The sequence below is a fragment of the Citrus sinensis genome, chromosome 6 (genome assembly GCF_022201045.2).
Source record: "Citrus sinensis cultivar Valencia sweet orange chromosome 6, DVS_A1.0, whole genome shotgun sequence".
Taxonomy (NCBI): Eukaryota; Viridiplantae; Streptophyta; class Magnoliopsida; order Sapindales; family Rutaceae; genus Citrus; species Citrus sinensis.
This window is the reverse complement of record NC_068561.1, coordinates 9,854,645-9,882,192: the sequence shown is the minus strand read 5'-3', so window position 1 is coordinate 9,882,192 and position 27,548 is coordinate 9,854,645. Positions and strand designations below refer to the sequence as shown.

Genomic DNA, 27,548 nt, shown 5'->3' with positions numbered 1-27,548 from the left:
CAATGGTTGTAATTGTCATTGAACTAAAATTATAACCATAATTATAATTGGAATTACCATTGACATTGTTGTTTTAACTAGATACTGGGCAAGGAGAGAAACCCAGTTAACACAATAAGTTTGTAAATGAAGGGGGTTGGGGTGCCTTAATTGATCGAGGCGTGTTGTCTACGTTGACCTTCTATGAGGCTTTAGAAAGAACAAAGAAGGGAGGTTGATTGAATGAATTTGGACTTATAGAGAAATGGTTCCAAGGTCTTTACTTAACTTGCAAAATGTAGACAAAGAGGTTAGGGTTGGAGCCATGGTGGTTGGCGACCATACTTGGATGCTCAAGTTAGTTTTAGGATTGTTTTGAGTGTGAAAACCTTGCAAGCTCTCAATAATGGCATTGCTCAAGGTAGAAGATGAGTCTTATCCTTTTTTGTGTGTTTATTGCTTAGAATTGCTTAGTAAGAAAGAGAAAACTTAAGCGTCCTTATATGGAGTACCCTAGGGTATTCTTTTCACCGTGTCACTTGGCGCAATTTTATTGGCACTTTTCTCTCTCTACACAACGGTACTCCTATCCTTTGGCATTATGATCATTTGGGACTATAAAGCATGCTTGAAGAATAAGTTGGTTCATCATTTACACATTTTGTCAATAAAAAACACCCGTTGAAATTTGTTGGGTTGTCTAGCATGTCTCTGCGGAGGTTACAGTGCAATTGCTGGTGTGTTAGATAAGGACAAATGGTCCCAACTATTTTGGTAGGCCGTCTCTGGCTTTCGTAGGCATGGCAGCCCATCACTCACTCTTGTTTAGTAAAAATCTCTTCATTGGTTCCTCATTTTCAATTAAGGATTCAATATTCTTTTTTATAATAATGACACTTCATGTCGTGATATTTTGGATATTTTCTCTAAACTTTTTGTCCTTAACATGGTGAAATCCATATACTATTCTAATCTCTGGTGTACCCAATATAAGCCAAGCTACTCTGGGTGACTTTTATATTATAATTACTTTTGACATGTGGCATTCTCCTATTAGTCTTCCATTTTTTCCACAAACAAGATTCCTCTAGTATCTTTACGGTGAAAGTATTTAAGGCATTCAAAACTCTCAAAATAATTATGAATGACACATGGTGATATCTAACCTTTCTTCATTGATGGCTAATTAGGGAGGGGTACCTTACTTGCCCTTTTTTTTTGAGTTAATCACCCAAGTCCCCTTGCTTAGGAAACTATCCCCTAATTTATTTACGTTGTCAGATGTAATTGCCTTTACTTTGTGAGTAGTGGGCTTTAGGGTATGCATAGTTGGGTATTCTTTTGGCACGTCTTCTTCTTCTTTTTTTCTATTTTTCTTTTACACGTATCCTTATGAGGGCCAAGCCCTTTGGAAAGTAAGGAAGTAAGATAACCACTAACTAGTTTTGTTTCACTTCTTTCTCCCATTTTAAATTTTAAAATAGATCACACTTCTCAACTGTCAGGTATGCATCTAATATGCGTATATAACCCTAACTACAAGATACCCCTTTATCTTCTTTTGATACAGGATAGGTGCCAACTTCGACTTTCCTCTAATCCGACTGTACAATCCCCTTTTTTAATTCCTTATCCTTTTCTTTTCCACTAATTTTCTTCCTCCATTGAAATCCTTAAAATTTCTCTATTATTGTGCTTTTTCGCAGCGATCTCCATTCTTCTTCCTAGTGTTTGTTAGGTATGTCTCGCTCCTTTACCTATTTTGTTTCTTTCTTTCTCTTCTCCACGTGCACTTCTTGGTTTCCTTTGTGATCTTACTTTTATTTTTTTTGGCAACTATTGTCAGTTACTTTTAGATCTGGTTTTTGGCACTCGGATCTTACTTCTTTAAGAATCTTAGGTATTCTTTGTATTATTCTTTTTCTCTTATGTGTATACGCTTTGCTATACTAGTTTTTCGTTTCAGATCTTGTAAAAAGTCTTTAATTTTATTTTTTTTTTAGCGTTGATTTGTAGGTTTTGCTTTGAGGGTTTTGCTTTTTAGGTTTGTGGTTTTGGGAGGATGAGTAAGAAAAAGATAGGCATAAAAGAGCATAATTTAACATATGACTCAAGTGGATAAAGCCTTTCATTTGAAGCTGCCCGCTATACAATGACTAGTAGGGATGAAGAGTCTTCCTCGAGTGGTTTAGAGAGTAGTAGCCATCATTCAGAATTTTACTGTGACGTTCGTACAAGCTATAGCAGCCCTAAGATGTTGTGTGCTGTCTTTCATGCTTGGAGGATTAACTCCAGAGGCAAACCCCCTATTAGCCAATCTAAAAGGAAGGCCAAAATACAAACCTCAATCTATATCCCCAAATCTCCTTCTCTCTCTTCTTCCAAATCCAACAAATCTCGCTCTTTAGGGGGTAGAAAGATTACCCCTATGAGATCTTAAACATATTAAAACCTAGCACAACATTCCCTCTTCAGTTCATCTTTGGGTACCCAATAAAAATGAAATATTAAAGCGCCCTGAGATATATGAGATAGCATTTCACATTGACTTTTTTTACCTGGGACTCTGCTTATCCCTCTAACTCTTTTTAAGAAAGATTATTAGCTACCTTCGCTTCGGCATAAATTAGTTATCCTTATTTAGTTGGAGAGTTTTTTCTAGCCTATAGGTGTTATGATCAGAAATGTTTTGAAAATATATTTTCCTTCAAGATTTAAGAGGGACTTATTAGCTAAAGAAGCCCAAAGGTTTGTGCAATGGCTGCTTTTCCACTTGGGCCACCTACATTAACTAATGAAAATGGACCTACCTTAAAAAAATAGTAAAAACATGGTTGATTTGTGGTTGATGGTGAGTAGGAGTAGGATATCCTAGTTGGTGGTGAGAGTGTGAAGGTTTGAAATTCGTTCAATAAAGACAATACGTGTTTTTTTTTCTCGATTTATTTATTTAACTATTCTTCTTACTTGGGCTTCTTATGACCTTATAGATGTCAGTGGATCAAGAAGAAATGCCTCATTCAAGAGGTAGAGAAATAAACAATTACTAATAGAGGATTTTGACATTATAGAAAGAGTGATGTATTGAGTGATGATAGGTTGGAAAAAGTTGGGTTGATCGATGAGAGCCTTCTATCTACCTTTGAGGATAAGCCATGTATGAGTAAAGGGTGTTCCGAGTATATTCTTAGTCTCCTGTGTTTTGCTTTTTCAGCTTCTTTGTTTCTTACTCTTCATTTTTTTTTTCTGCTTATGGGATTTCAATGTTTACTTAGCTGACCTTTTCTTGTTTGGGTGCTTGATGGTTGGCAAACATGAACCCATCTACTTAAGATTTTGACTCCTATTTTAATCAAATGAGTAGCTCTTCCTCTAATGGTCTGAGTATACTCCTACTAAGGGTATTCGACTTCCTCCCTTAGCAGCTTTAAGGATACCCGACTACCTAAAAAAGAAAATTGTGGTTTTTATTCTCTTTGCATAGGAATTTCGTTGAAGGAAATTAAATCTAGTGGCAAATGAAAAAGTCTCACAATTGGCTGGATTTATACATTATTGTACTGGGAATATTATCCTTAAGGTTGCGACAAAGACGGATAGGTTCGGCTTAAGTGAACACTATAACCAAGTACTCAAAGCCTGTCAAGATATGAGTGTTTCTCCAATTCTAGCTCTTCTTCCCTTTTATTTTATTTTATTTTGGTTAGTTATAGGCAACATTCTTCCTAAGTCACGACCTTCAAGACTTTAGTGCCAGTTTCATTACTCAGACGAATGTGGCGAAGCTGAGAAGTGAACTTTAAAGCCATAAGTCACATGAAAGATAAGCTTGCTTAAGAAAATAAAGCCTTGAAATGAGGCCTCAATGACCTATCCGGGGACAAAACTCAGGTGACCAAAAATGTTGAGGAGCTGCAAGCTAAGTATAGAGAATTTCTATCTTAGCAGAAGGAAATGACGGACAGTGCCTTTGCTCACACAATGATTGGGGTTTAAAGTATAGATCCAATGCTAATATGCCTCATAAAGTGGAGAAATTGGTAGACAAATTTGCTATCTTGGTAGCGATCGAGGCCAAGTAGGAGTCCTGCATGCCCCAATTTGATAACCCAAAAATGTCAACTAGTTTATCCTAACCAAAACTCTTGTTGGATACCACTGCAATTGATCCTCATGCTTCTTCGACCTCTGCTTATCCTGCTGCTCAAAACGATGATGATGGAGATAATTTGTTTGCAAAAGATCACTCTTGTGCAACTTTCCACTTAGTTGTTCTTTGTTGATTCTGACTCGAAACTCTTTTTCTTATTTTCCTATTATGCCTTATCTTACCAAGGTAACTAATTGTTTCAAAGTTGTCCTTGCAAATTCCTTTTTCTTTTATACTTGGCTATAATGGTATTCTTGATTTGGTGTGTGATTGGCTATATTGTCTGTAGTTTTGTGTTTGCTTATTTAGCTAAGTAGGTTTCTTAGAAATCTCTCGGGTATCTCTAATGTACTTGGAAGATATTTCCGTGACGTTGGGCACCTCAGGTCTCGATTAGCTTATACATACTTATTCTTTCAAGGTTGAGCAACTTAATTCCATCATATACATGACAATTCATTTAAATATGCTTGTTGTTTATATTTAAGAAATTATGCCAAATCATAACATATAATCAATAATCAAAGTATCATTAGGACAATTTGATTAAACATAAAAATTTTCAATCGGCGTAATAATCATAGTGAATAAATTCATTTTATTTTCTCTTCTTGAGCTCTATTTGGGACCTTCTTGGCCTTTTCTTAAATGAATCAAAATATTATGTTTTGTTATTTACTTCAAATTGAATTAATAGAGTAAGTAATATTATGAGTGTTTACTCGCTTACCTTTTTTATTATATACTTTGGACATCCAAGTCTTGTGGTTGTCATTTTTTTTCAAACTATTTATCTCTTACTTTTCATAAGCAAGAGAACACAGAGTGTGGGCATGTGCATACTTTAAAAGAACCTTATGATGCTAAGGTATGATTGCTTACTCTGCCCTCGGGTGTTCTGTGACCTTCTTTCTCTTCCTTCAAATAGCCACATTTTCAAAGTCTTTTTGAAAAGTTGCTTATTATTTATTTGTATACTTTTTGCTAGCTTTGACCTTGAATAGATCATTATGATCAAGATAGGTTAGGAATCTTAGCTTACTTTGAACTTATGTTGCGTCATAATAAACATTGTACAATAATAGGCGCGAAGTTAAACTAATGGTGATTATATTCAAGCTGAATAGTATCTCAAACCATTCATCCACGTTCCATAATTGAAAGGCGAGTACAAAGAGCACACATTATCACGTTTTATAAATCAAATATATTCATAGGTAATGGCAATATAGATCATTATATGACTTAGGTTTGGTTATCCTAATGAGAAGGGGAGATCCCATAATCTCTTATTATGTCATTAAAGACTTAGGGAATTAAAAAGTGCAATTGACCAATAGGCCTTCTATATATTAAAAACACGTAAATATTAAAGAAAACAAATAAAATAAACAAAATGAAGTAAAACATTGTTCGATCATTAATAGTATTTCTTCAGCATGGTGGCACTCCACATGTGCTTCAATATCATTCCATCCATGTAAAGTAGCTTGTAGGCTCCAAATCCAACTGGCTTATCCACACAGTATGGCCTTTTTCAGTTCTTCTCAAACGAACCTTTAGAGCATACATTGGTGTCCTCAGTCACCTTCCATAAAACTAAATCTCCTTTGAATGATCTAGGGAGCACCGTCTTGTCATACATACTCAAGATGTGGTGTTGGTATGGCACTGTCCTTAACTATATTCTAGCCTTTTTCTCTACTATGAGGTCGAGATTAGAAGCAACTAAAGAGGTGTGCTCTATTTCATCAAAGTGTGTTGTCCTCTAGGAGGGTATCCCAATTTCTATTGGAATCTTTGCATCGATTCCATACATAAAGAAAAAAATGGTGTCTCCTTAATAGATACGTTATGGGTAGTCAGGTATGCCTATAAGATACTGCGTAACTCATCTAGCCATGCTCTTTTCTTTTTCTCCAGCTTCTTTTTTAAGATACCCTTGATGATCTTGTTGATAGTCTCCACTTGTCCATTGGTTGCAGGTGAGCTGGTGAAGCAAAATGGTTGGCTATCCTAAGTCTTGAACAGAAACTCCAGAATCTCTTGTTGTTAAACTACTTTCCATTGTCATTGAATTATGGCACTGAGGATGCCAAACCTACAGATGAGATATTTTCATATGAATTTGGTGGTTTTTTTTTTGTGATACTTGTTAACGGTTCTATTTTAGCTTGTTTTATAAAGTAATATACTGTGACAATGACATACTTCGCTTACCCCCTTCTAGTTGGTTTTGTGCCAATGAGATCTACACTACAAATAGCAAAAGATTAGAGAGATAACATGTTAATTTCTCAAGGGGTAGATGGGGTGCCTTAGCAAATCTCTGGCATTTTTACACAGCTTCTCACCATTTTCTTATCATCCTCCCACATTATAGGCCGATAATATCCCTAACAAAAGGCTTTTTTGTGCTAGCGACATGCTCTATAATGATTTGCCACAAATCCCCTCATGTATCTCTCTCATGACATACTCGGCCTGATTACTTCCCAAGCATTTCAAATATGAGAGGGTAAACCCTCTCCTATATTGAGTCTCTTGGATAAGGTAGTAACATGCAGCTTTATACTTCAACTTTCTCGCTTCGTCTTTGTTCGTAGGCAACTCTCATTTCTCTGAGCTATGATTGGTTCCATCCAAGACTCCTCCATGGATGTTTCTCTAACCTTTTTCGGCCTAGACGAACAACACTAGGAGTGGGTATATATTTTACCATAATGGAACCAACTAATTAAGTTGCGCCAAAGGAGGACATCTTGGCCAAATTATTTGCTTTGCAATTCTCCATTCTTGGTACCCATTCTACATTAACTTCACAGAACTAAGATATCAACTCATTGGTTTTCCAAGGTACCTCTTTGTATTCTCTTTTTTGACTTGATGCTTTGAAGCGACTTGACTAACCACCAACTGAGAATCACTTTTAATATGGTCTCTCTTTGCTCCCAAGGCTTTTCACATTCTCAACCCAACGATGATAACTTCATATTCAGCTTCGTTATTTAAAGCTTTGAATCCAAATTCATTATATAACACAACTTCACCTTGCCTGAGCTAATGATGATTACTTTTGCACCACTTCCATGTGAGTTAGAAGAGGCATTAACACATATTTTCCATACTTGTTTCTTCTTCTATTACTGATTTTACCTTGCTCGGCTATCCCAGGATTCCCTCACCCCAAAGTCATTGGCAAATTCTGCTAAGAATTAGGTAATAGGTCGAGCTTTGATGGCCGAGTGAGGCTTAAAGATGACGCTAAACTTGCTGAATTGAAGAGTCCAACTACTTTTGTGTTAGATCCAATGGTAATAGAACAAAAAACAAAAAGAGGGGCGTGGTGCACCCGTTGCATCGTAGCTGGATCTTATTATAAGTTGTAACTGTAATTGTTACAACTATTGTAATAGTACAATAATAGTTATAACTATAATTGTAACTGGAATTACAATCAAAATTAAAGTTGTAATTGTTCTTTGTACAAATCCAACTATATTTGCAGTTTTACTTACAAGTAAGAATACAATTATAATTGTAATTGCACTTGCAATTGTAATTACAATTTACAATTGCTATTCAAATTATTGTTACAATTACAATTTTTTTATTGTTATTAAATATTATTATAATAACAACTGTAATTTGTTGATGGAATTAGGATTACATTTGTTATTGTAATTACTATTGTACTTGGAAGTGAAATTGGAATTACTACTAAATTTGTATTGTAATTGGAATTACAATTGAAATTAAAGTTTGTAATTTTTTTTCTAATTGAATTTAGAATTAATAATAAAATATTGAAATTGAAAATATTGATGTAGTTCTAGTAATTGCAATTGTATCTGTAGTTAAAATTGAAATTGCGTCTCAACTTACAAATTATAAATAGAAATTAAATAATAAATAGAAATTAAATTCTAATTACTAAGTAGAACTGTTCAACAAATAATTATCTAAAAAAGTGGACCACCACGTTCTGTCGCTGGCGATTGCCCGCAGAGGCGCAGACTCTCAAGTCTCAATTGTATTCCATGACAACTTCTAGCGGCTGAGTGTATAAGGTATCAAATCCGATTGTCTATATTTTTTAAAAATATTTATTACATGCGATCTGTCAATTGATCAAGTGCATGATAGCCTTAGCACGAATAAATGAATGATAGCTGCGGACTGCCAGTTGCGTAACTTAGCTGTCTTCAAATAAATTTGACTTTTTGTTTTGACATAATCCCATTTTTTTCAAATTAGTTAGATGCAAAGTTTGTGTAAAACATCTTCATTGAAGATTCCAATCGACAAGTTGGCCTAACACTCACTTGCCAATATATATATTTTAAGGGTCTTTATATTGAAAATATATATATATATATATATATATATATATAAAGCTGTGACTTGAGGAGGTGATGTGGCATCACCATTTCTCATCTTTTTATATTCTCTATTATTTAATAAATAGAGAAATTTTCTTTTACATTTGGCTTTTCGTCTTTTCATAATTAATTTGATTGTTATTACACAATAATAATTATGTAAAGATTTTAATGAGGCATATTCTTTGTAATGAATATTTAAGGGGTAATGTTATGAATTTATTAAAATAAATATAGATGTTGATAATATATATCTCTTAGTTTCTCTACTATCTCCCATTAGTAACTTTTAGCTTCTCTATAACTTCCACTATCTCACAAGAAATTATGATCCATAATTTTTCATTAATTTCATAGAGTGATTATGTAACTATAAAAGGAGAGCTTATCTTTTTGTTTTGTACACACACAATTGAAATGAATAAAATCACTCTATAATATATTCTCTCATTTTATTCTTTATCTTACGTTGCTTCTTTATTAGTATTGCTGGCTAATAGTTTTTTTTATTTTTTATAAGGCTGCATCATCTTAAAAAAAATCAATTCATATTTTTTATCAGTTTCATCAAGTGTAAATTAAAAAAAATGATAATACTAAATTCTTTTTTCAAAGCCGCTTGAAACGCGATTCTATTTTTTAATTTTAAAATATTTCTCAAATATAACGTTAATTATATAATAAATAAACAATAACATGTGTGCGGCTGACCCACCCGAGTTGACCTCCTCACTCATTTCGATTTGAACGTACCTTACAGCATTTTTCTAGCATGTCTACCTTCCTACCGACTACAGCGACCATACAAAAGGTCCTGCGGTTTATTGAACTCTTGCTCTTAAGCAGAAAACGATTTCTTGTGTCTTATTTAATTCAAGATTTATACTGGCACCCTCTTCAACGAAAATCCATGACCACGAGCAGCTGCATGTATTCTTCGTTCCTTTCATGTCGCCAGGCCACCAGATCGATATGGCCAGAATCTTCGCCTCACGCGGCGTCAAGGCCACCATTCTCACCACTCCACTTAACATTTCTCGCTTTGAGTCCACCATCAACCGCGACGACTACCACCACCACAATCCCATCAAACTTCTACTACTGAACTTCCCCTCCACTGCTGCAAACTTGCCACCCAATTGTGAAAATCTTGACGCGATCCCGTCCAGAGACCTCTCCTACAACTTCAGCAAAGCAATCATGATGTTACAGCCCCAGGCCGACGATCTCGTCCGTCAATGTCAACCCGATGCCATCATATCCAATATGAACTTCCCTTGGACGGCCGAGATTGCCCGGAAGTACGGCATCCCACGTCTTGTTTTTCGTGGAACTTGTTGTTTCTCTCTTTCCTTATCCGTCGCCGCTGCCCAACATAAGCCTAACGTGAACGTAAGCTCTGATACTGAAACGTTCTTGGTCCCCGGATTACCTCGATCGGTTTACATCACCCAGTCCCAGATGCCAGACCAGTTTTTTGGTAACACCGATTTGCAAGAGTTCTTCGAGAAGTTCATCAAAGCTGAGCGTAATTCGTATGGTGTTGTGGCTAATACGTTCTTTGAGATCGAACCGGATTATGTAAAACATTATGAGAAGGTTACGGGCAAAGTTGTGTATCCAGTCGGACCTGTTTCTCTTTTCAACACAAAGGCTATTGACATAGCCGAGAGGAAACGGAGGAGACAGAGGTAGTGTTGATGAAGACTACTGTGTTTCTTGGCTTGACTCCAGGGAATCCAACTCAGTGCTTTACGTTTGTTTTGGAAGCTTGTGTGAGTTTGCTGAGTCACAGCTTCTGGAGATTGCTCTGGGCCTCGAATCTTCAAATATTTGTTTCATTTGGGTTATTAAAAGTGATGCGTTTTTGTTATTGGATAAGGATTTTGAAGAGAGAGTTAAAGATAGAGAGCTTATAATAAAAGGTTGGGCGCCACAAGTTCTTATTTTGAACCACCCAGCAGTTGGTGGGTTCATGACTCACTGTGGGTGGAACTCAGTTCTTGAATCGGTGAGCTCAGGCGTGCCGATGATAACTTGGCCACTCTTTGCTGAGCAATTTTACAATGGGAATTTTGTATTAACTCACTGGAAAATCGGAGTTGGTGTTGGCGTAGAGAGCGGGTTGGCTTGGGGAGAGGAAGAAAAGATTGGTGTTTTGGTTCGGAGAGACCGAGTTGAGAAAGTGGTGTCTCAGTTCATGATAAATGGTGGCGAAGAGGTTGAAGGAATGAGAAAACGAGCAAGTAAACTCAGTGAGTTGGCAAAGATAGCCGTAAGCAAAGGCGACTCTTCTTATGTCAACGTGGGCCTTTTGATTGATGATCTTTTAAATCAAAAAGTGGAACGATTATCGAAGAAAAAGGAAACTGTTGATCAATTCGTGTAACTACCTAGTTGGGAAATTGTCTTTGTTCTTGTCATGTTCAATTTCTCGGTAATATTTTTGTTTGTACTCTATAACATGTTGCCCATACCTTTAACGCATTAAGTGTGTGTTTGAAAATGAGGTACTGTAACTTTTAATCTACAGTTGTTGTGGAGTAAAAATTACAGTTGTGGAGTAAAAGTTGGGAAAAAAAATTTGCTAAGTTGTCAAAATCCAACTACAAATGTTATCAAACACCTTAATAGCTGGGCTTTGACAGTTCAACTATCTCACCATACTTCCAAACGGACTATAAATACAAGGACATCTAGTTCGGTTTTATTTTGTTATATTTTAAATAAATTATTTCAGTTCTGTTTGGTTTGGTTAATAAGAACCAAATGGTCTAAAAAATGTGAACCGATCAATTTTCAATTTGAATCGAATCGAATTAAAAATTAAATTCAATTCAGTGTAAAAAAAAAAGAGAGAAATTTCTATATATATATACATATATGTATTACGCACACACAATAATAATTTTTTATTGATATTTTTGCATAAAATATGAATTCAAATGAAAAGTATAAAATATATGATTAATATAAAAGAAAAATATTAAATTTCAAGAAACGAATCGTATAAAATCGAGTCCAACATAAGAACTTAACTAAAATAATTTAATTTGTTTCGTAACTTCTTGAACTAATCAGATTCGGTTCGATTTCATTTTTAGAAAAAATCAAACCGAGACGATTAATGCCCATCCCTTAAAATAAGGGGAAAAAAGAACTTATTAAACCACCAAAAGAAAGCTGAAGAGCAAGAAAGTAGCGAAGTTGTTGACGATAATAGTACAAGATATCGTACGAGGGCACGAACAACAATTTTATATTAAGAAAAAAGTTATGAAACTACTAAAAGAAAGCTGAAGAGCTTGAAAACAGCGAAATTGTTGATGAAAATAGTAGAAGATATCATAGGAGTAGGCGCAGACAACAATTTAGTGAAAGTCCAAAGGGTTGTTGTGCATTCATTATCTTTGTACTATTCTCGCCCCTTAAAGTAATATTTTAGTGTAGGAAGATTGTTTACTGAGAAAAATTTTAGAATATATTAGAGGTATTATGTCACTTTTACAATAAGTAAATGGTACTATGACATGGTATATTTATTTTAAAAATCATCATGTATGTGGTGGTTATATTAAATTCAATTACGCATATTATACATGCATCAATTGGTTGTAATATATCAAAGATATTTTAGAATTTCTCGTTTATTGATAGTATATTGGATACAACAAAATAATTGATGTAAGAATGTGCACTCAATCTCAATGTAACAATTTAGAAAAACAGAAAATTATATTAAAATTTGATGTTTACATAGCACTATTTAGAATATGAAAGAAGAAGAGATGAAGTAGTAGAGAGTGAAAATGATATTTTAATGGCACTCTGCATACTATTTATTTAGAGAATAGGATTATGATTTGATGTTGAATTGAATTTTTACTAAGTATTGAATTAAGGGATAAAATTTAATTTAATTTTTTTTGTCTAATAATAACCCTTAATTCAATGCACAATTTGAACTAATCTCGATATTAAATCTTTATCTGATAGGATAATGGTTGCCATTCCTAAGGACATTTAAGTTAAATATTGTTTTAACTTCAATTTGTAAGTAACTTTTAACTTTTTTTTTTAATAATGAAAGTTAGTATATCATCAAAAACCTCAAAGATTACAAGTAAATTAGATGGAAAAAAAAAAGCGAAATCCTTCTATTATTTGACTAAACTAATTGAGACCCATATAATATTTTAAAACTCATCCAAATCCCCTGATTGTCAATGTTTTTGTTGATTTACCAATTTACTCTTGGTAATTGTTTGATGCTAAGAATATTAATACCTTTAATTGTTTAATTAATTGAATAATTTTTATCATCATTAATTGAAAAGTTAAATGCAAAATTCTTAGAAAAGTAAGAAAATTTTCATAATTGAAATTAAATGCAAAATAGGGAATTTGAAATAATATAAATAATATAATATAAATATATTGTTTCAACTTATTTTATTCTCCAAAAAATTAGTATGTGTATGTGTGCGCGCGCGCGCATATATATTGCATTTAACTTTTTAATAAATTTGTAAAAAAATTTAAAATTAATTAAAAACTTATGATAAGTCCCTTACTTTTTTTTTCTTATAAAATAGTACCTTTTTGTTGTTGATTTTAAATGAGCTTCAATCTATCATTTCAATTTAATTATACCCAGACTACTATGCGAAATCATTGCTATAAAATTTAAAAAGTTATAGAAAGGGCAAGGTTGAACCAATAATGATCTTAAAAGGACCACATGAAGCTATAGATGGCCAATGGGCCAGACGACACGTGGCATGGTAGGTGTCTGTACAGCACGGCACGGCACAACACGAACATGTTTCAATGGAGCACGTGGCACGGCATGGCACGCACGTGGGTTGGGCTGGACTTAAAATTTTAGGCACGCTGGCCTTGAACGCTCGATTAGAGATGAGTTAAGCACTGCACGATGAAAAAGCCCGCAATAAGCACGTTTTATTTTTTAATGAAAGTAAACTTAAAATTTTATAATTTTACAAATAACTTAAAATTAAATTTTTTAAATTCATTTAATTCATAGTATAAAAAATACTATAATTAATTTATATTTATAATTTATTAAATAAATAATTGATATAATGATTTTAATGAATAAAATCATAAATATTGTTGTAGAAAATATGAAATAGTCAATAAGCAAAAAGTGATGCCCCCATGAATGGGGAGCAACAGAATTATGCTCCCCCAGGAATGAGGAGAGCATAACCTTGCTCCCGCAAGAGTGAGGAGTAGGAATAATGCTTGCACAAGAATGGGAAGTAGCAGAACCATGCTCCCCCATTCTGGGGGAGCAGGAATTTTACTCCCCCAGGAATCGGGAACAGAAATTATACTCCCCCAAGAATGGGGAGCAGCAGAACTATGCTCCCCCAAGAATGGGGAGCAGCAGAACTATGCTCCCCCAAGAATGAGGAGCAGGAATTATGCTCCCCTAAGAATGGGGAGCAACAGAACCATACTCCCCAAAAATGGGGAGCAGTAGAACCACGCTCCCCCAAGAGTGGGGAGCAAGAATTATGCTCCCCTAAGAATGGGGAGTAGGAATTATGCTTCCCAAAAAATTTGTGTCAACAGTTTGGTGCCATCTGTGGGGAGCAGTATAAAGACTGTTATTAAGGTCGCATCAAACCCTCGGTAACCATGAGTCAGTGTAGTTATCACAGCCGCAATAGCTGGTTGCCCCCATTTCCTTGTCCACTAAGAAGGTAGCGCAATAACGCTGGGTCACATCAACCACTCGCGCACCAAGTGGCTAATTTAACGTAGAATATGGCCTAGGTTCTCCAATATATAGAGAACCAAGAACATTGAGCAAACTCAAATCCGCTTTTACGAGAAGAAGAAGGGCTACATAATAACTTGCAAGATGCTTTACAAGATAACAATAATAGCTCACAATGGGTTCTTTAGAAAAACAACCCTACTAGATCAGCTAGAAGAGTAGAAACTCATGCAAGTCATACTGATCACCTAAGAGACCTTCGACATGTGCTGTAAGCCAAGCAGGATTTGCACCATAAGCTGAATTCAAAACGTCAATATAAGAAGCATAAGTCAGAGAGCTCTAGTGCTAGTACTGGGTCGGCAAGTCTTGAAGCAGAATTGAAAAAGCTTAAGAAACGAGTGAATGGGATAGAGAAACTTCCTACAAAACCACTCTTAGAGGAGGTAGAACCATCATTCAATAAGGATATACTGGAGGCCCTATTGCCAGCAAAATTTAAGATTCCCCAAATAAAGTATATGGAAGGGAAAAAGACCCAACTGAGCTTCTGGAGACCTTTAAGTTGTAGATGGAATTGCAGAGGGCAACAAAGGCAGCCATGTGTAAGGCTTTCTCCCTAACGCTTACAAGAGCAGCATGTAAGTGGTATAGGATTGCTGAAGCCTAGTTCTATCTCTTCATTTACCCAGCGTAGTCAGATGTTTATTAGTCAGTTTGTGGGAGCAAGAGACCATCAGCTTCCCTCAACTCGCTTGTTATCAGTGAAGTAGGGCAAGGATGAGTTATTGAAAGACTATATTGGTTGTTTTAACAAAAAGGCAGTAAGAGTAGAAAATTGTATACATGCGGTGGCATTAACTGGAATAATGACAGGCTTGCGACAAAAAAGATTTTATTACTCGCTTGCTAAGAATGCACCAAGGACTTTCACCGAGTTGCTATCGAGAGCTCAAAAATACTCTAATGTTGATGAGCTGACCGATGCAAAGAAATGAGCAGACTCGGACCCTCAGAGGACAGGAGAAAAACGAAAGAGGAAGGATGAGCAGGTTGAAAATCAAGATAAAAAAAAGTAAACCAAGAGAAAATAGGGGACCAAGAATCCCATAAAGCAGGTAGCTTGGGTACATGCCACTTAATGTACCAAAAGAACAGCTGCTTATGCATATAAGGGACCTAGATTTGTTGCGGAAGCCCAAAGAAATTAGGACTGCACCAAATCAAAGAGATAGGAGCAAGTACTGTAGGTACCATAGAGATCATGGTCATAATACTAATGATTGCTTTGATCTTAAAGAGGAAATAAAATCATTAATTCAGCGAGGATATTTGAAAGACTTTGTGAGGAAAAAAAAAGGAGCTCAGGGATATTCAAAATGAAGCCCCATCTGATGGGCCATAAAATATTGTTGCTGTAACACCCAAACATATAGAGAACCAAGAGGTTGCAGGAGGAGCCCCTATAAGAACTATATTTGGTGGACTCGTAGGAGGAGATGACTCCAACAAGGTAAGAAAAACTCATGTACGAGAGGTTCGAGTAGCACCAGGGGCTTTACCGGTAAATTTAATGGGTAAACCCTCAAAAGAGGCTAGGATGGAACATGATACCATCACTTTCACGGAAAAAAAAGCTAGAGAGATACACCAGCTTTGAGTTTCACTCCGTTAAAAAAGCTCGTCTTCTTTCTTCCAACTATAGATGGTAGACCTATATATTTTTCATGTCTAGATACCACATTAAGTTGGAAAATCCTCTTGATTGCTTCAACTCTGTCCCCTGGAATTTTGCCACTGAAAATTAAAGATGACTTATCGTAATTGAAGAGTTGTCCCGAGGCTGCAGCATAGCAATCAAAGATGGCTTTTAGGTTCTTACAATTGTCAATTGAAGCTTTTGTGAACACTAAGCTGTCATCAGCGAAAAGCAAATGGGAGATAGTGATCTATTTCCTGAATTTCAGCACTTGAATGAGATGATTTTGCTCTGCTTATAACAATATGTTGGAGAATGCTTCTGTACACAAAATGAACAAATATGGAGACAACAGACAACCTTGTCTAAGGCCTCATTGAAGATAAATAGTCCCATTTGGATTTCCATTAATGATTACAAAGAAAGATGATGTGGTGATACGGTTCATTACCAAATCTACCCACTTATTTGGAAATCCTAACCTTATCATGATTTGCTTAAAAAAAAAAACTCACTCCATTTTGTCATAGGCTTTGCTAATATCTAACTTTAAAGCCACTAACCCATTTTTTTTTCCTTTATTGTGCCTAATTTTATGGAGACATTCATAGCCAATAATGATGTTGTCAGTAATAAGTCTATTGGGTATAAATGCACTCTGAGTGGGTGAAATAACCTGATCAAGGATATGTTTCATTCTATTTGCCATAGTGTTAGCAAAAATTCTGTAAATTACATTACAAAGACTGATGGGTCTAAACTCGGTAACTTTTTTAGGCTTGTGAACTTTTGGAATTAAAGCAATATAAGTGTGGTTCAATTAGGAAAAAGTATCTTGCTCATTCAGAATGTGCAAACATGTTTCAATGACGCCATGTCCCACTACTTGCCAATGCTTCTAAAAAAATACAGCAGGAAATCCATCAGGTCCTAGGGCCTTTGTTGGGCACATTTAATTCAAAGCATTTGAGATCTCCTCAGTTGTGAAAAGTTGATCTAGCAAGTTCTTTATGTCTTAAGTCACTTTTGGCAGTAATCCCTCCAATGCAACATCCATTTGAGCTTGACATGGGCTTGAAGAAGTAAAAATCTCTTGAAAGTACTCATAAAATTCCGCTTCCACTTTAGTATTCTCCTTTGTCCAGTTTCCTTGTTTATCCTCAATCCCTTAAATTTTATTCTTCCCCTTCCTTGCTGAAGCTTTGGCATGAAAGCACTTAGTGTTTTTGTCTCTCTCCTTTAGCCAGTCAGCCCCTCGATCTTTGCTTCCAGTACATTTCTTAATCAATCAACAAATTATTGATCCCTCTTCTCTAATATTTTAATCTCATCACCACTGTCATAATGCTCAAAATTTTGTTTTACACTCCTTAGCTGCTTCATCAACCTTTCTAATTCTTTTTCTCGTCCCCTAAATTCTTGATTACTCTACCATTTAAGCCTAGCCATAGAGTTTTTAGCTGATTTTTAAAATTGAAGCACATGATTCCCATGACTACAATTCCCATATGTACTCCACTCCTCTTGGACAATGCTCTTTCAATCATCGTAAGCACTCTACATATCTTCGTAATGAACTCTAGGAAAAGACTTTCTAACATAATTCACACCTTTACCTCTCTATGGTACTTCCATTAGCATTGGGCAGTGATCAGAACCCACAATTAACAAATTTGTAGCTGGAGGATCATAGAAGCTATTAACCTAATCTCTACTATATAAAAGTTTGCCTAATCTCTCCTCAATAAGATGAGGGCTAAATCTATGGTTGGACCAAGTAAAAGGATAGCCTGTGCAGCCTAAATCCACTAAATTACAAGCTTGAACAACTTCTCTAAAGTTAGTCACCATATTCAGATTTCAGTCTTTCCCACCACACTTCTCATTTAGGTTCAAAATTTCATTAAAGTCACCAAAGCACAACCATGGGAGATTAGACAAACCTAATAGCCTTCGAAGTAGTGTCCAAGTATGTTGTTTTTGTTGCATTTCTGAATGACCGTAAACACCTGTACACCTCCATTGCTTTCCATTTTCGAATTGCACTACAACATCTATATGATGGTTACTAAATGACTTGATGCTTGCATGAATATCTCTACTCCACCATAAAGCTAGTCCTCCTCTTAAGCCATTCCTATTTACATTAAAAAAACTCTCAAAATTCAACCTTTTACACTCTTCCCTAGCTTGCACAGCCAACAATTTGGTTTCATAGAAAAATAAAATTTGAGGTCTGTGTTTTTGGAGAATTTTCTTCGCTTCTAGGCGCATCCGGGTATTCCCCAAACACCGGATGTTCCAACTTATATGTGGTCTTGATCCTTTATAACTCATATTTATTTCATAATGAATTTGTTTAGGTCTACAATGGACTCAATAACATGTCGAGATTTTTATTGTAAATCACGACGATAAAAGATTTCACATGAAAATTATGTGGCTTATGGATTTTATGTATTTTGCATATTTTACTTATTATCTTTTTGGGGAGAAACAAAAAACATGATAGTGGAACGCCACATGTTGATGAGGCGCTATGACGATCACTATACGCTCTTGGGGTACCCAACCTAATGGCCCACCCCATAAAACTCGGTACCTGGGATACCCAGCCTATCCCCTATAACTCGGTACCCGGGGTACCTGACCTACCCCTTACAACTTGGTACCCGGGGTCCTGGCCTACCTCTTATAACCCGACCTACCCCCTATAACTCAGTACCGTGGGTACCCAATAGACCAGATGCGAAGTGATCAAGGAAAAATATCTAAAAAGTTTATCACAAGAAACGTCTCCATTGCCTAAGAGAATATTCGATTTTGTGAAAATCAAATGTTAGAATGTCATGTCGAAAAAGTGATGACAGCCGACTGTCACCACTGCCAAAAAATGAAGGACGTTGCCCCTAAGACAGTTGTCCCCAACAACTTTACTAGACAACCTCTGGTGAGGTATCTTGGACCACTTTCCAGCCCACACCACGTATCAAAAAGGATAAAGTACACCGTGAAATGCCTTCTGGCATCCCAAACATGCTCCCCAAATGGCCTAAAATAATAAAAAGGTAAAAGGACTACCAAAAGCCATTGGAAATACGCCACGTGGTAACCGGGGTACTACATATATAAAAGCATTCAAGTTTCTTTTCATCATTCATGATCATACACACTCCACAAAAAAGACTTCTTCAACTTGAAACCACGATTTCATAGGGCTGGCAAGCTCTCGTCACCATTAAAAGGCTTGAATTGCTGACTTGAGCGTCAGAGTGTAAATGCCGGGGTACTCTAGCTTCACCTCTAACCTCATTTTCATTGTTTTGTAGGCTTGAAACTTATTTCAAAGGACCTCTCCTCCCGAATCTGACCTTTCGCTACCATCATCAACCTCTATCCTCCTTAACATATTCGAATCTTAAAAATATTGCACACAACGACCTATGCTAGTTTCCCCATAAAATAAATTTATTGTTCTAAATAGGTTTTCCTCTTTACTTTGCACCCAAAATCTATCTAAAACATTATCTATTAATTTTTGTTGGTGGAAGTTTTTGGTACTTGACATATTTGAGACATTAAAAGTGCTTATCAATTGGAAGTTGATAATTTTTTGTGTTGAAATTATTGGACGTGTTTGCATGCTTTTGTGCTTTCATCGATTGATAAATTGATTGAAGTGGTGAATTTGTTGCATCTCCATTATCATCTATATTTCGTATCTATTTTAAAGGTTAATTTCTTTTAAGAGTTCAATAAACATATAATTAAACAAAAGATAAAGACAATTCCATAACCCCTAGCCACCATCACTGTCACTATTTGAAGCCAGCACCCCAATAGCCCTTTGTTCGAATTGAACCCACCAGCAAATTCCTTAACAATTAATAATGGCTAACCAAAACCCCTCATTTATTTGATTTATTCTCCTAACAACAAATTGCAACTGAAGTTAAACTCTTCTATTTCTTAACGTTCCTCCTTCAATTTGAATTATTTCCTTTCTGAAAACTAATAATAACAGAAAAATCATCATAATTAATCTGGTTTAGGCAGCTGAAATCTCAACCGCTTCATTTTTAACCTTCTCATTTTTATTCTTTATTAGTCCTTCCAATTTACTTCCGATTTCTTGATTCCTATACCATACTTAAATTAATCTTTTTATTTTGATTTTGATACTATCATATCAATCTCGCTTTTAAAATCAAATCAAAAAGGAGATTTTGGTTGGCAGCTATTGAAAAATTTCTAGTAGGATTCATAGGCTACGAAGGGCTAATCATGTGGTGGTTTGGGGTGGTGATAGTGGTGGTGGAAGATGGTTAGGATTTTTGATTTTTTTTTTAATTTTTATAAGGGTAATGTTGGAAATAAGTAAGTTGATTGAATAGTGGGAGCTAGTGAAAAAAATTGAGGGTGTCATATATCATTATAACATATTAAAAAAAAATTGTAAACCATGAAGGAGCTTCAAATTTTTAAATGGGCCAAACAAAACATATTCAAACACATTTTAAAACTAGAAGGACTAAAGCCGCTCTTGTGCGTATGCTAGGTCTGCTTATGCCATGGGTTGCCACAATTGAATTCCCCATTCCATACAGAGGACCAAAAGGTGCTATTGGGGGCATATCCCTTATGAAATATCAAGTCTAAACTTGTTGGGGAAGTAAGTTCTCACTCACTACTTTATTCATCTTTTCTCTCTTTTCTTTGGTCCAACTCTCATGGAGGCCTAAAGCTCCAAAAAAAACCCTCAAACGCTCACCTTTGAAATGGCCTAGAAAGTAGCTTTCTAGCAAAATGTCTCAGTTAATTTATCTCTGGCTCAACAAAAAAAATTCATCTCTGGCTCAACAAAAAATGAGCTAAAACAAATTAGAATTTAATAAATTTATAATACAAAATCAAAAGCAATAAAAAATGTTGTGAGTCTTCCCCAAGCAAAGTGAAAAATAATGAAAAAATATTTTTTCTTGTAAGAAAAAGAAAGAAATGCAATTAATAAACATCAGAATGATAACTATAGACCAGTGATTTATCATTTAAGAATTTTGGGCATGTGCCAGAATATAGCATATAATTTCTTTTTACATAGCTACATATATCACGATCTCTTGTACTTAAATCATATTAAATTATAAGTTAAAAATGATTGATTTCTGGAAACTTTTGAAGACACTTCTTAAAACTCGTTTAAGATTTCTTTGAATTTTCAAAATTTAGTTTTCTTAGAAAATAACGTTTTTTTATAAATTTAAGCCGTACATGTGCAGTGTAATCAATGTTGTTAGAAATATATGACAACCGAGATTTATTTGTTTATTTTTTTCTAGAAAGAAAAAGTAATATAATAACATTCTACCAACTAAAGAGCACTCACTCAAAAACTAAATCATAAACTTATAGGGAAATTTACACTAATAACCAAAAAAACTTTGCTTTTTTTCATCTTAACCCCCCAAAAATATTTCTATCAACATTAGCCATTAAACAACATTTGAGTCCAAAATACCCCTCCCTCATCTCTTCCCCAACACTCCCTTTCTGTCATCTCTCCCAAACCGATCCAACTCCCATCATCGGCGGCGACATCAACCCCGTCGGCGGCGGCTCCATCTCTCACCGGCATCCGATCTACGATCCACAACCTTCAACAAAACCTAGGTTAGTCATTTTTCTTATTTTCATTAATTTAAAATGAGATTTTAGAATAATAATAGTTATAGCTTGAGATTGATAATGGTGGTGATGATGTTTGTGGTGGTTGGTGGTGTTTGGGAGTACTGTTTTTGATTTTGGAGTGATTGCGCTTAATTTTGGGGGTGGGGAGGGAGGGGGGCAGGGCGCGCGCCGGCGCCCATCGCTGGGCAGCAGCGCGCGCCCATGCGCGGCCTGCGGTCGCACCAAATCTGGTGCGACAGCAGGCGCTGTCGCACGAGCGTTGGTTTTTTGGTGCGACAGGGCCTGTCGCACGAGTTTTTTGGAGCGACAGGCTTGCCTGTCGCACCAAAAAATTAGAGTTTTTTTTTTACGAGTTAATTTTTTATTTCTGTAAATATAATATAATAATTTTATAAATATTACAGATACATGGCGAAATCAGAATCACCGGATATTGAAGTAGGCAAGATGTATTTTCGTTATGCTGATCACTTTCCTGGTCGAATTTCGAGCATGTGTATGTTATCTTCGGTCGTAAAAGCTGTCGAGGAAAAATTAACAAACCGGCAGTTGAGTATGTTCAAAAAGGATATATTTGGGCATTTCTTGGAGTGTCGAAGTTTTCCATTTAGTGGGGTAATTTTGCATAATCTTTTACTGCGTCAAGTGGCCCATGAAGAAGATAGCCGTGAGGATCAGTTATGGTTTCAAATTGGTAAGCATTTGATTCGCTTGTCAGTTGTCGAATGGTGCTTGGTTACTGGACTTTCATTTGGTGTTGATACCAATGAAAAAAATGATGAAATGGAGCAGAGGCTACGGAATACGTATTTTGGTGGTGTGCATCGTAAGATTAATGTGAAGCAATTTGATGCCGTATTTAAGGAGTTGAATTTCGAGGAAATAGACGATATGGACGCATTAAAGATTGCGATGTTTTATTTTGCGGACAGAGTACTAAATGCAAGAAAAAATCACTGTCAAATTAATTTCGATTGGCTTGACCAAGTTGATGATATTCAGTACTTCCGAAAGCGTCCATGGGGTCTATTGTCGTGGGAAATGATTTATGAGAGTCTTGACAATGCACTGTTCGAAAAAGACGAGAAATTTAAGAAGACTCGGTTGAAAAATCCAGATCATAATATTGAAAAATACAATCTTTACGGATTTACGTCTGGGGTGCAGGTGTTTTTTTTTGTTTATTAATAAGTTTTATAGTATTAAATATTTGATAGTTGTTTTATTTGATTTTTCACTTTGGTTGTTGTAGGCTTGGATTTATGAAGCAATCGGAGGGTTACCATCAACATGGGTCGTCAAAACGAAGAGTAAGATTCCCCGCATTCTGCAATGGAAGCCTATGGTGTCTTCGAGAATCAACTTTGCGGAGGTTTATTCGTTCTTCAACGACGAATCTCGTCTTGTAAGTAATATGTATTACTTATTTTTTTAACTTTACTAAATTTAAGTTGGGTTTACTTAAATTTTTCAATTAAATTTATGGCAGACGGACGTTTTACAAACTCTTGAGCCAAATTCAAAGGAGAGTAGCAGAAAATATTGGCTCTCTGTGAAGGATTACTTGCCAAGCATTCCAGACTGGGTTCATAAGGTCGGTATACTGTAAGTACAAAAAATTTTTTTATCGAAATTTTTGACTTTTCATTTAGTAATTTTAAATGATACTTTATACAGCACCAACCCTCAATCAACGCGATGCCGTCGGTTACAAGACAATCGGACGAGCATGACGATCATGACGACATACCAAACCCAATACCAGAGCAGCGTCATGACACTTTTGAGCAGCGTCATGACGTTTTTGAGCAGCGTCATGACACTTTTGAGGATGAGGTGGCTGTTGATGACCAGCAGCAAACAGACAACTCTGATGACGCACGGGATTCTGAGGTTATAAATAATATACGATATTTTTCACTTTGGTTGTTATTATTTTTTTATTGTTATTCTAAAGTTTTATTTTTTTCTTTTGTATTAGTCGAGGACAAAGCAGTTTAATGATTACGTACGACGACGGCTGGATAAGATTGATCGTAACGTGTATGAAATAAAGTCAGAATTAAAAGATTTTAAAGAAACCGTTGTTGGCTTCATCGACACATTTTCTAAACGTCCAAATAAGGATTCTCCCACTGCACGCTCGTATGCGGTAAGCTAATTTATATTAAATAATTATGTTCGTTTAACTTTTAATTTGATAATTATTTAATATGTTCTTTTTGGCGATTGTACAGGCCCCGGATGACTATGGAGTGTATACTGACGTGGGCAATGAAAATTTGTCTACGCCCACGTCATTGGTTAGTTTCTACGGGGATGTTAGTGGGGAGAGCGTGCAGGTGTTCACAGAGGTGCCTCCGGGCGTTAGTAAGTTCGGCCGCACGTACATACCGTCGTATGTTTATAACAGTCCTTACATGATTCCTCCGGTCAGGCGAGGACAGAACGTCCGGAGGTTACCTCGACCCCAAATCATGGAGCATGCGATTGACATGAGTACGAGTGTGGATGTAAATCCGCTGAGAGGATTGGAGGACTCTAGTTGGTTTGCTGAGTTTGATCGATGGTTCACTGGTGATATCAGAGTCCGCCGGAACGTCCAGCACCCGCGGTCATTCTTTCAAATAATTTTGGGGACAGCTTCGATGGGATGGCTAGGCGATGAGGTATTTATATTTTCCTCGTGGTGTATACTGTTGTGTATTTGTGTATAATTTTTTTTTAAAATCGTAATATTTCTGTTTCTCTACAGCATATTCACGAGTATCTCCGCTTGATTAGCGAGAAACAACGGCAGTATCCAAATGCCTTACTCCAACGTGTCACACATACGGACACATTTTTTTGGGTAACGTGCCGACAAAACTTACAAATACTATTTAATTTCTTTAATTATTGCCTTTAAGTTTAATTAATTTATGCATTTCTTGGTTATCTATGTACTAGGTGTTCTTGAATCAGTTATGGAATAACGGGAATTGTGCAGTCGATTCAATGGTATTCGACGACCGCTTGAATAGTTATCTGTGTGGGCGACAGCACACAATGTCAAAATCAATGACGGATGTCGATATGGTATGTATTTTATTACATTTCACATGTTCTATAATGAAAATATTCGAGGAGTTGTTTTTTCTTTGTTGTATTACAATTTCATATATAACGAACATGTTTTTTAATTTTTATATGCAGTTACTCATCCCTGTTAACTTGGACGGCGCGCATTGGGTACTAGCACGAGTTGACTTTCGGAAAAATAAAGTCTGGATTTATGACTCATTACTCACATTTCGCGACGACAAAAGGTACAAGTTGAAATTCAAGCCACTTGAAGTTATATTCCCTCGCTGGTTGGAATATGTTGGCTTCTACAATATACGACCTGAGTTGCGGAGTGAAGACCCGTGGAAAGTTATCGCAGTTAAGAGCGCGCCACAACAAGAGCCTGGAACTGGCGATTGCGGTGTTTTTGTATTGATGGTTACGATGTATTTAATGTTCGGGCTTAGGTTGGAGTTTAACGCTAGTCATGTTGAGTACTTTAAAAAGAAGATTGCGGTTGATATATTTAATGACGATATTATATTGTAGACCTATGTAGTAATTTCAATGTTGAAATTTACATTTTTTTTAATTTCCGCACTTAATTTTATATAATTTTAATGCCTCACATTTTGAACTTTAAAATAAAATAAAGTTTTATGAATAATAACAATTTTAACCAACGAAATACAAAAAACAATAACAGTTTTAACCAACGTAACACAAAAACAATAATAGTTTTAACCAACGAATAACACACAAAATACAACTAACTTCGAGTCGACGCAATAGGATTCTTACATCGCTTACGATTATGGCCAAGTTCATGACACCGGCCGCATCTTACAGTTCACCGGTCAACGTCCTCGCCAGCCGAGGGTATTCTGCGCTCTTTACGACGTCCAGGTGGCGGTGCCTCAACTGGTGGGTATACCTGCAGCTCCTGAATTTCATCTGGAACTTCCCAATCAGCCACATCACCAACTGGCTCCACTGGTTGTGCATAAGCCATCGCCAACGATTCTGTAGTGTAAAAGTCCGAGCAAAGGTTAATAAAATCCACCCGGTGTGTTAGACACGCCGCAATTGCATGAGCACACACAAGCTGATCAAGCTGAAACACTCTGCAGGAGCAAGTTCTCTTTTGCAAGTCAACCAACCCTTCCTTAAGCCCACCGCCTATAACTTGAAAGCGATGCGGAGACACCGGCCGAACTATCATTCTTTCAGCTATAGTTCTCCTCTCAGTGACTATTTCATCCGTCCATGTTGTTAGCCGAGTAGTCATTGATTCAGCCACAATTTTTCTATCATAAAACCATTGCTGCAATGTTTTCCTGAAGTGATCAACAAGATGAGTAACAGGAAATTTTCGAGGTTCCCTCATGAAAGCATTAACACTCTCCGCGATGTTGGTGGTAAGAATGCTATACCTCCTACCTTCAAACTGAGACCTTGCCCAATTACACGTACCGACATTATTTTCTAGGTAATCAGCCGCACCCGAGTGGATCATCCACAACCCTTCAAGTTGTCTCTTAAATTCCTCGTGGCTATATGCTTTTGCTGCATTAATAAAGGCAGGCTCAAATTCATCCCAAAGAGCTTTGGACATTCTAAATTGTGACTTAATGTTACCTTTGACGTGGTAAAAACAAACGCCATGAGTTGCATTGTGAAATACTTTAAGAACGGCTCTCCTTATGGCAGTGCATCGATCAGAGATAATTACCAACTCAGGTCTATCACCAATCACTCCATGTAACTTCATCATAAACCATTCCCAAGCATCATTATTTTCTGAATCCATGATCCCAATGGCTAACGGATACAATTGATTGTTACCATCAAGACATGTTGCCACGAACATGCTTCCACGATATAATCCCTTCAGATGAGTACCATCTACAGCAATGACAGGCCGAATGTACTGCATAAACCCCTTGATGGAAGATCCGAGTGCTACAAAATAGTACAAGAAATTACCATCTCCATCCTGCTCGAGGTGAGTGACTGTACCCTCATTCGCTGTAGTTAGTACGTGAGAGTATTTAGGGAGCAAGTTGTATGACTCTGCAGGGTTGCCGCGTACTATTTCAAGACCAACTTCTCTCGCCCTATATGCCTGCTGGTATGTTAACTGAACACCGTATTCCTGTTGCATATCTGCTCTTATGTCATTGGGAGTATAAATCCTCTTATCTTGAATATATTTTTCTGCGATAATATGACCGACAACCCAGCTCCTTAGTTGATGACGTCCATCAACCAATACCTCATTATGACAAGTGTGTACATTATCAATTCTCTTCACCACCCAAGGAACATGTTGCTCGTTCGAACTTCTAGTTGCTCAAATACGCCATTTACATGATTCTGAACAACAGTGAGCCTCGAAACGTGTCGTAGTAGACCGTGCAATCTTGAAATCAAACTTATCTCTAAAGGCCACCTTGCGTAGTTGTAATATAAGCTCATTCTTCTCAGCAAATAGCTTACCCACGCTGATATCATCTGAGTCACAACTGCTAACAAAGCTTGGAGCAACCATGTTCGAAGGTAAAGTTGGAGCAAGACTTGTAAGGGGGTCAATTCTCCTTCTCGATCGAACCATAGAAGGAATAGGTCTATTGCCTCTGTTATTCATAGGAGTATTGTCTTCACACTCATCCTCATCCTGAAACGACGGAACATTCGAAGGACCGGCTCCTCCATCATCACCATCATTATTGAAACGAGTGCCCCGCCTTGTATTATTAGAAGGTTCTGCACAAACATTATCCCCCTCTGTCTTATTATGAAAATCATCATTGTCCCGAAAATCATTGTTGTGATACGGAGAATATTGTTGCTCCA

The 27,548-nt window shown here is 36.4% G+C and overlaps 3 protein-coding genes and 1 long non-coding RNA gene across 4 annotated transcripts; 3 read left to right on the top strand and 1 right to left on the bottom strand.

The window, feature by feature from the left end:
- Positions 1 to 1,491: 1,491 nt before the first annotated feature.
- Positions 1,492 to 7,784, top strand: LOC102607517 (uncharacterized). Its single transcript, XR_003062639.2, has 3 exons — positions 1,492 to 1,717; positions 6,115 to 7,220; positions 7,304 to 7,784. It is a non-coding gene; the product is annotated as an uncharacterized LOC102607517 (long non-coding RNA).
- A 1,699-nt stretch (positions 7,785 to 9,483) lies between these two features.
- Positions 9,484 to 10,900, top strand: LOC107174505 (scopoletin glucosyltransferase-like). The gene is made up of 2 exons (XM_025093338.2): positions 9,484 to 10,202; positions 10,246 to 10,900. Exons 1-2 carry the CDS (start codon positions 9,484 to 9,486, stop codon positions 10,898 to 10,900), a joined length of 1,374 nt encoding a protein of 457 aa, XP_024949106.1.
- Positions 10,901 to 22,184: 11,284 nt separating this feature from the next.
- LOC127903094 (uncharacterized) lies at positions 22,185 to 25,241 on the top strand. Its single transcript, XM_052443755.1, has 9 exons — positions 22,185 to 22,814; positions 22,900 to 23,052; positions 23,137 to 23,241; positions 23,325 to 23,540; positions 23,629 to 23,799; positions 23,885 to 24,316; positions 24,403 to 24,498; positions 24,597 to 24,725; positions 24,843 to 25,241. Exons 1-9 carry the CDS (start codon positions 22,203 to 22,205, stop codon positions 25,239 to 25,241), a joined length of 2,313 nt encoding a protein of 770 aa, XP_052299715.1. The 5' UTR covers positions 22,185 to 22,202.
- Positions 25,242 to 25,542: 301 nt separating this feature from the next.
- LOC127903093 (uncharacterized) lies at positions 25,543 to 26,856 on the bottom strand. Its single transcript, XM_052443754.1, has one exon. The coding sequence runs from the start codon at positions 26,854 to 26,856 to the stop codon at positions 25,543 to 25,545; it is 1,314 nt and encodes a 437-aa protein (XP_052299714.1).
- Between the last annotated feature and the right edge of the window lie 692 nt (positions 26,857 to 27,548).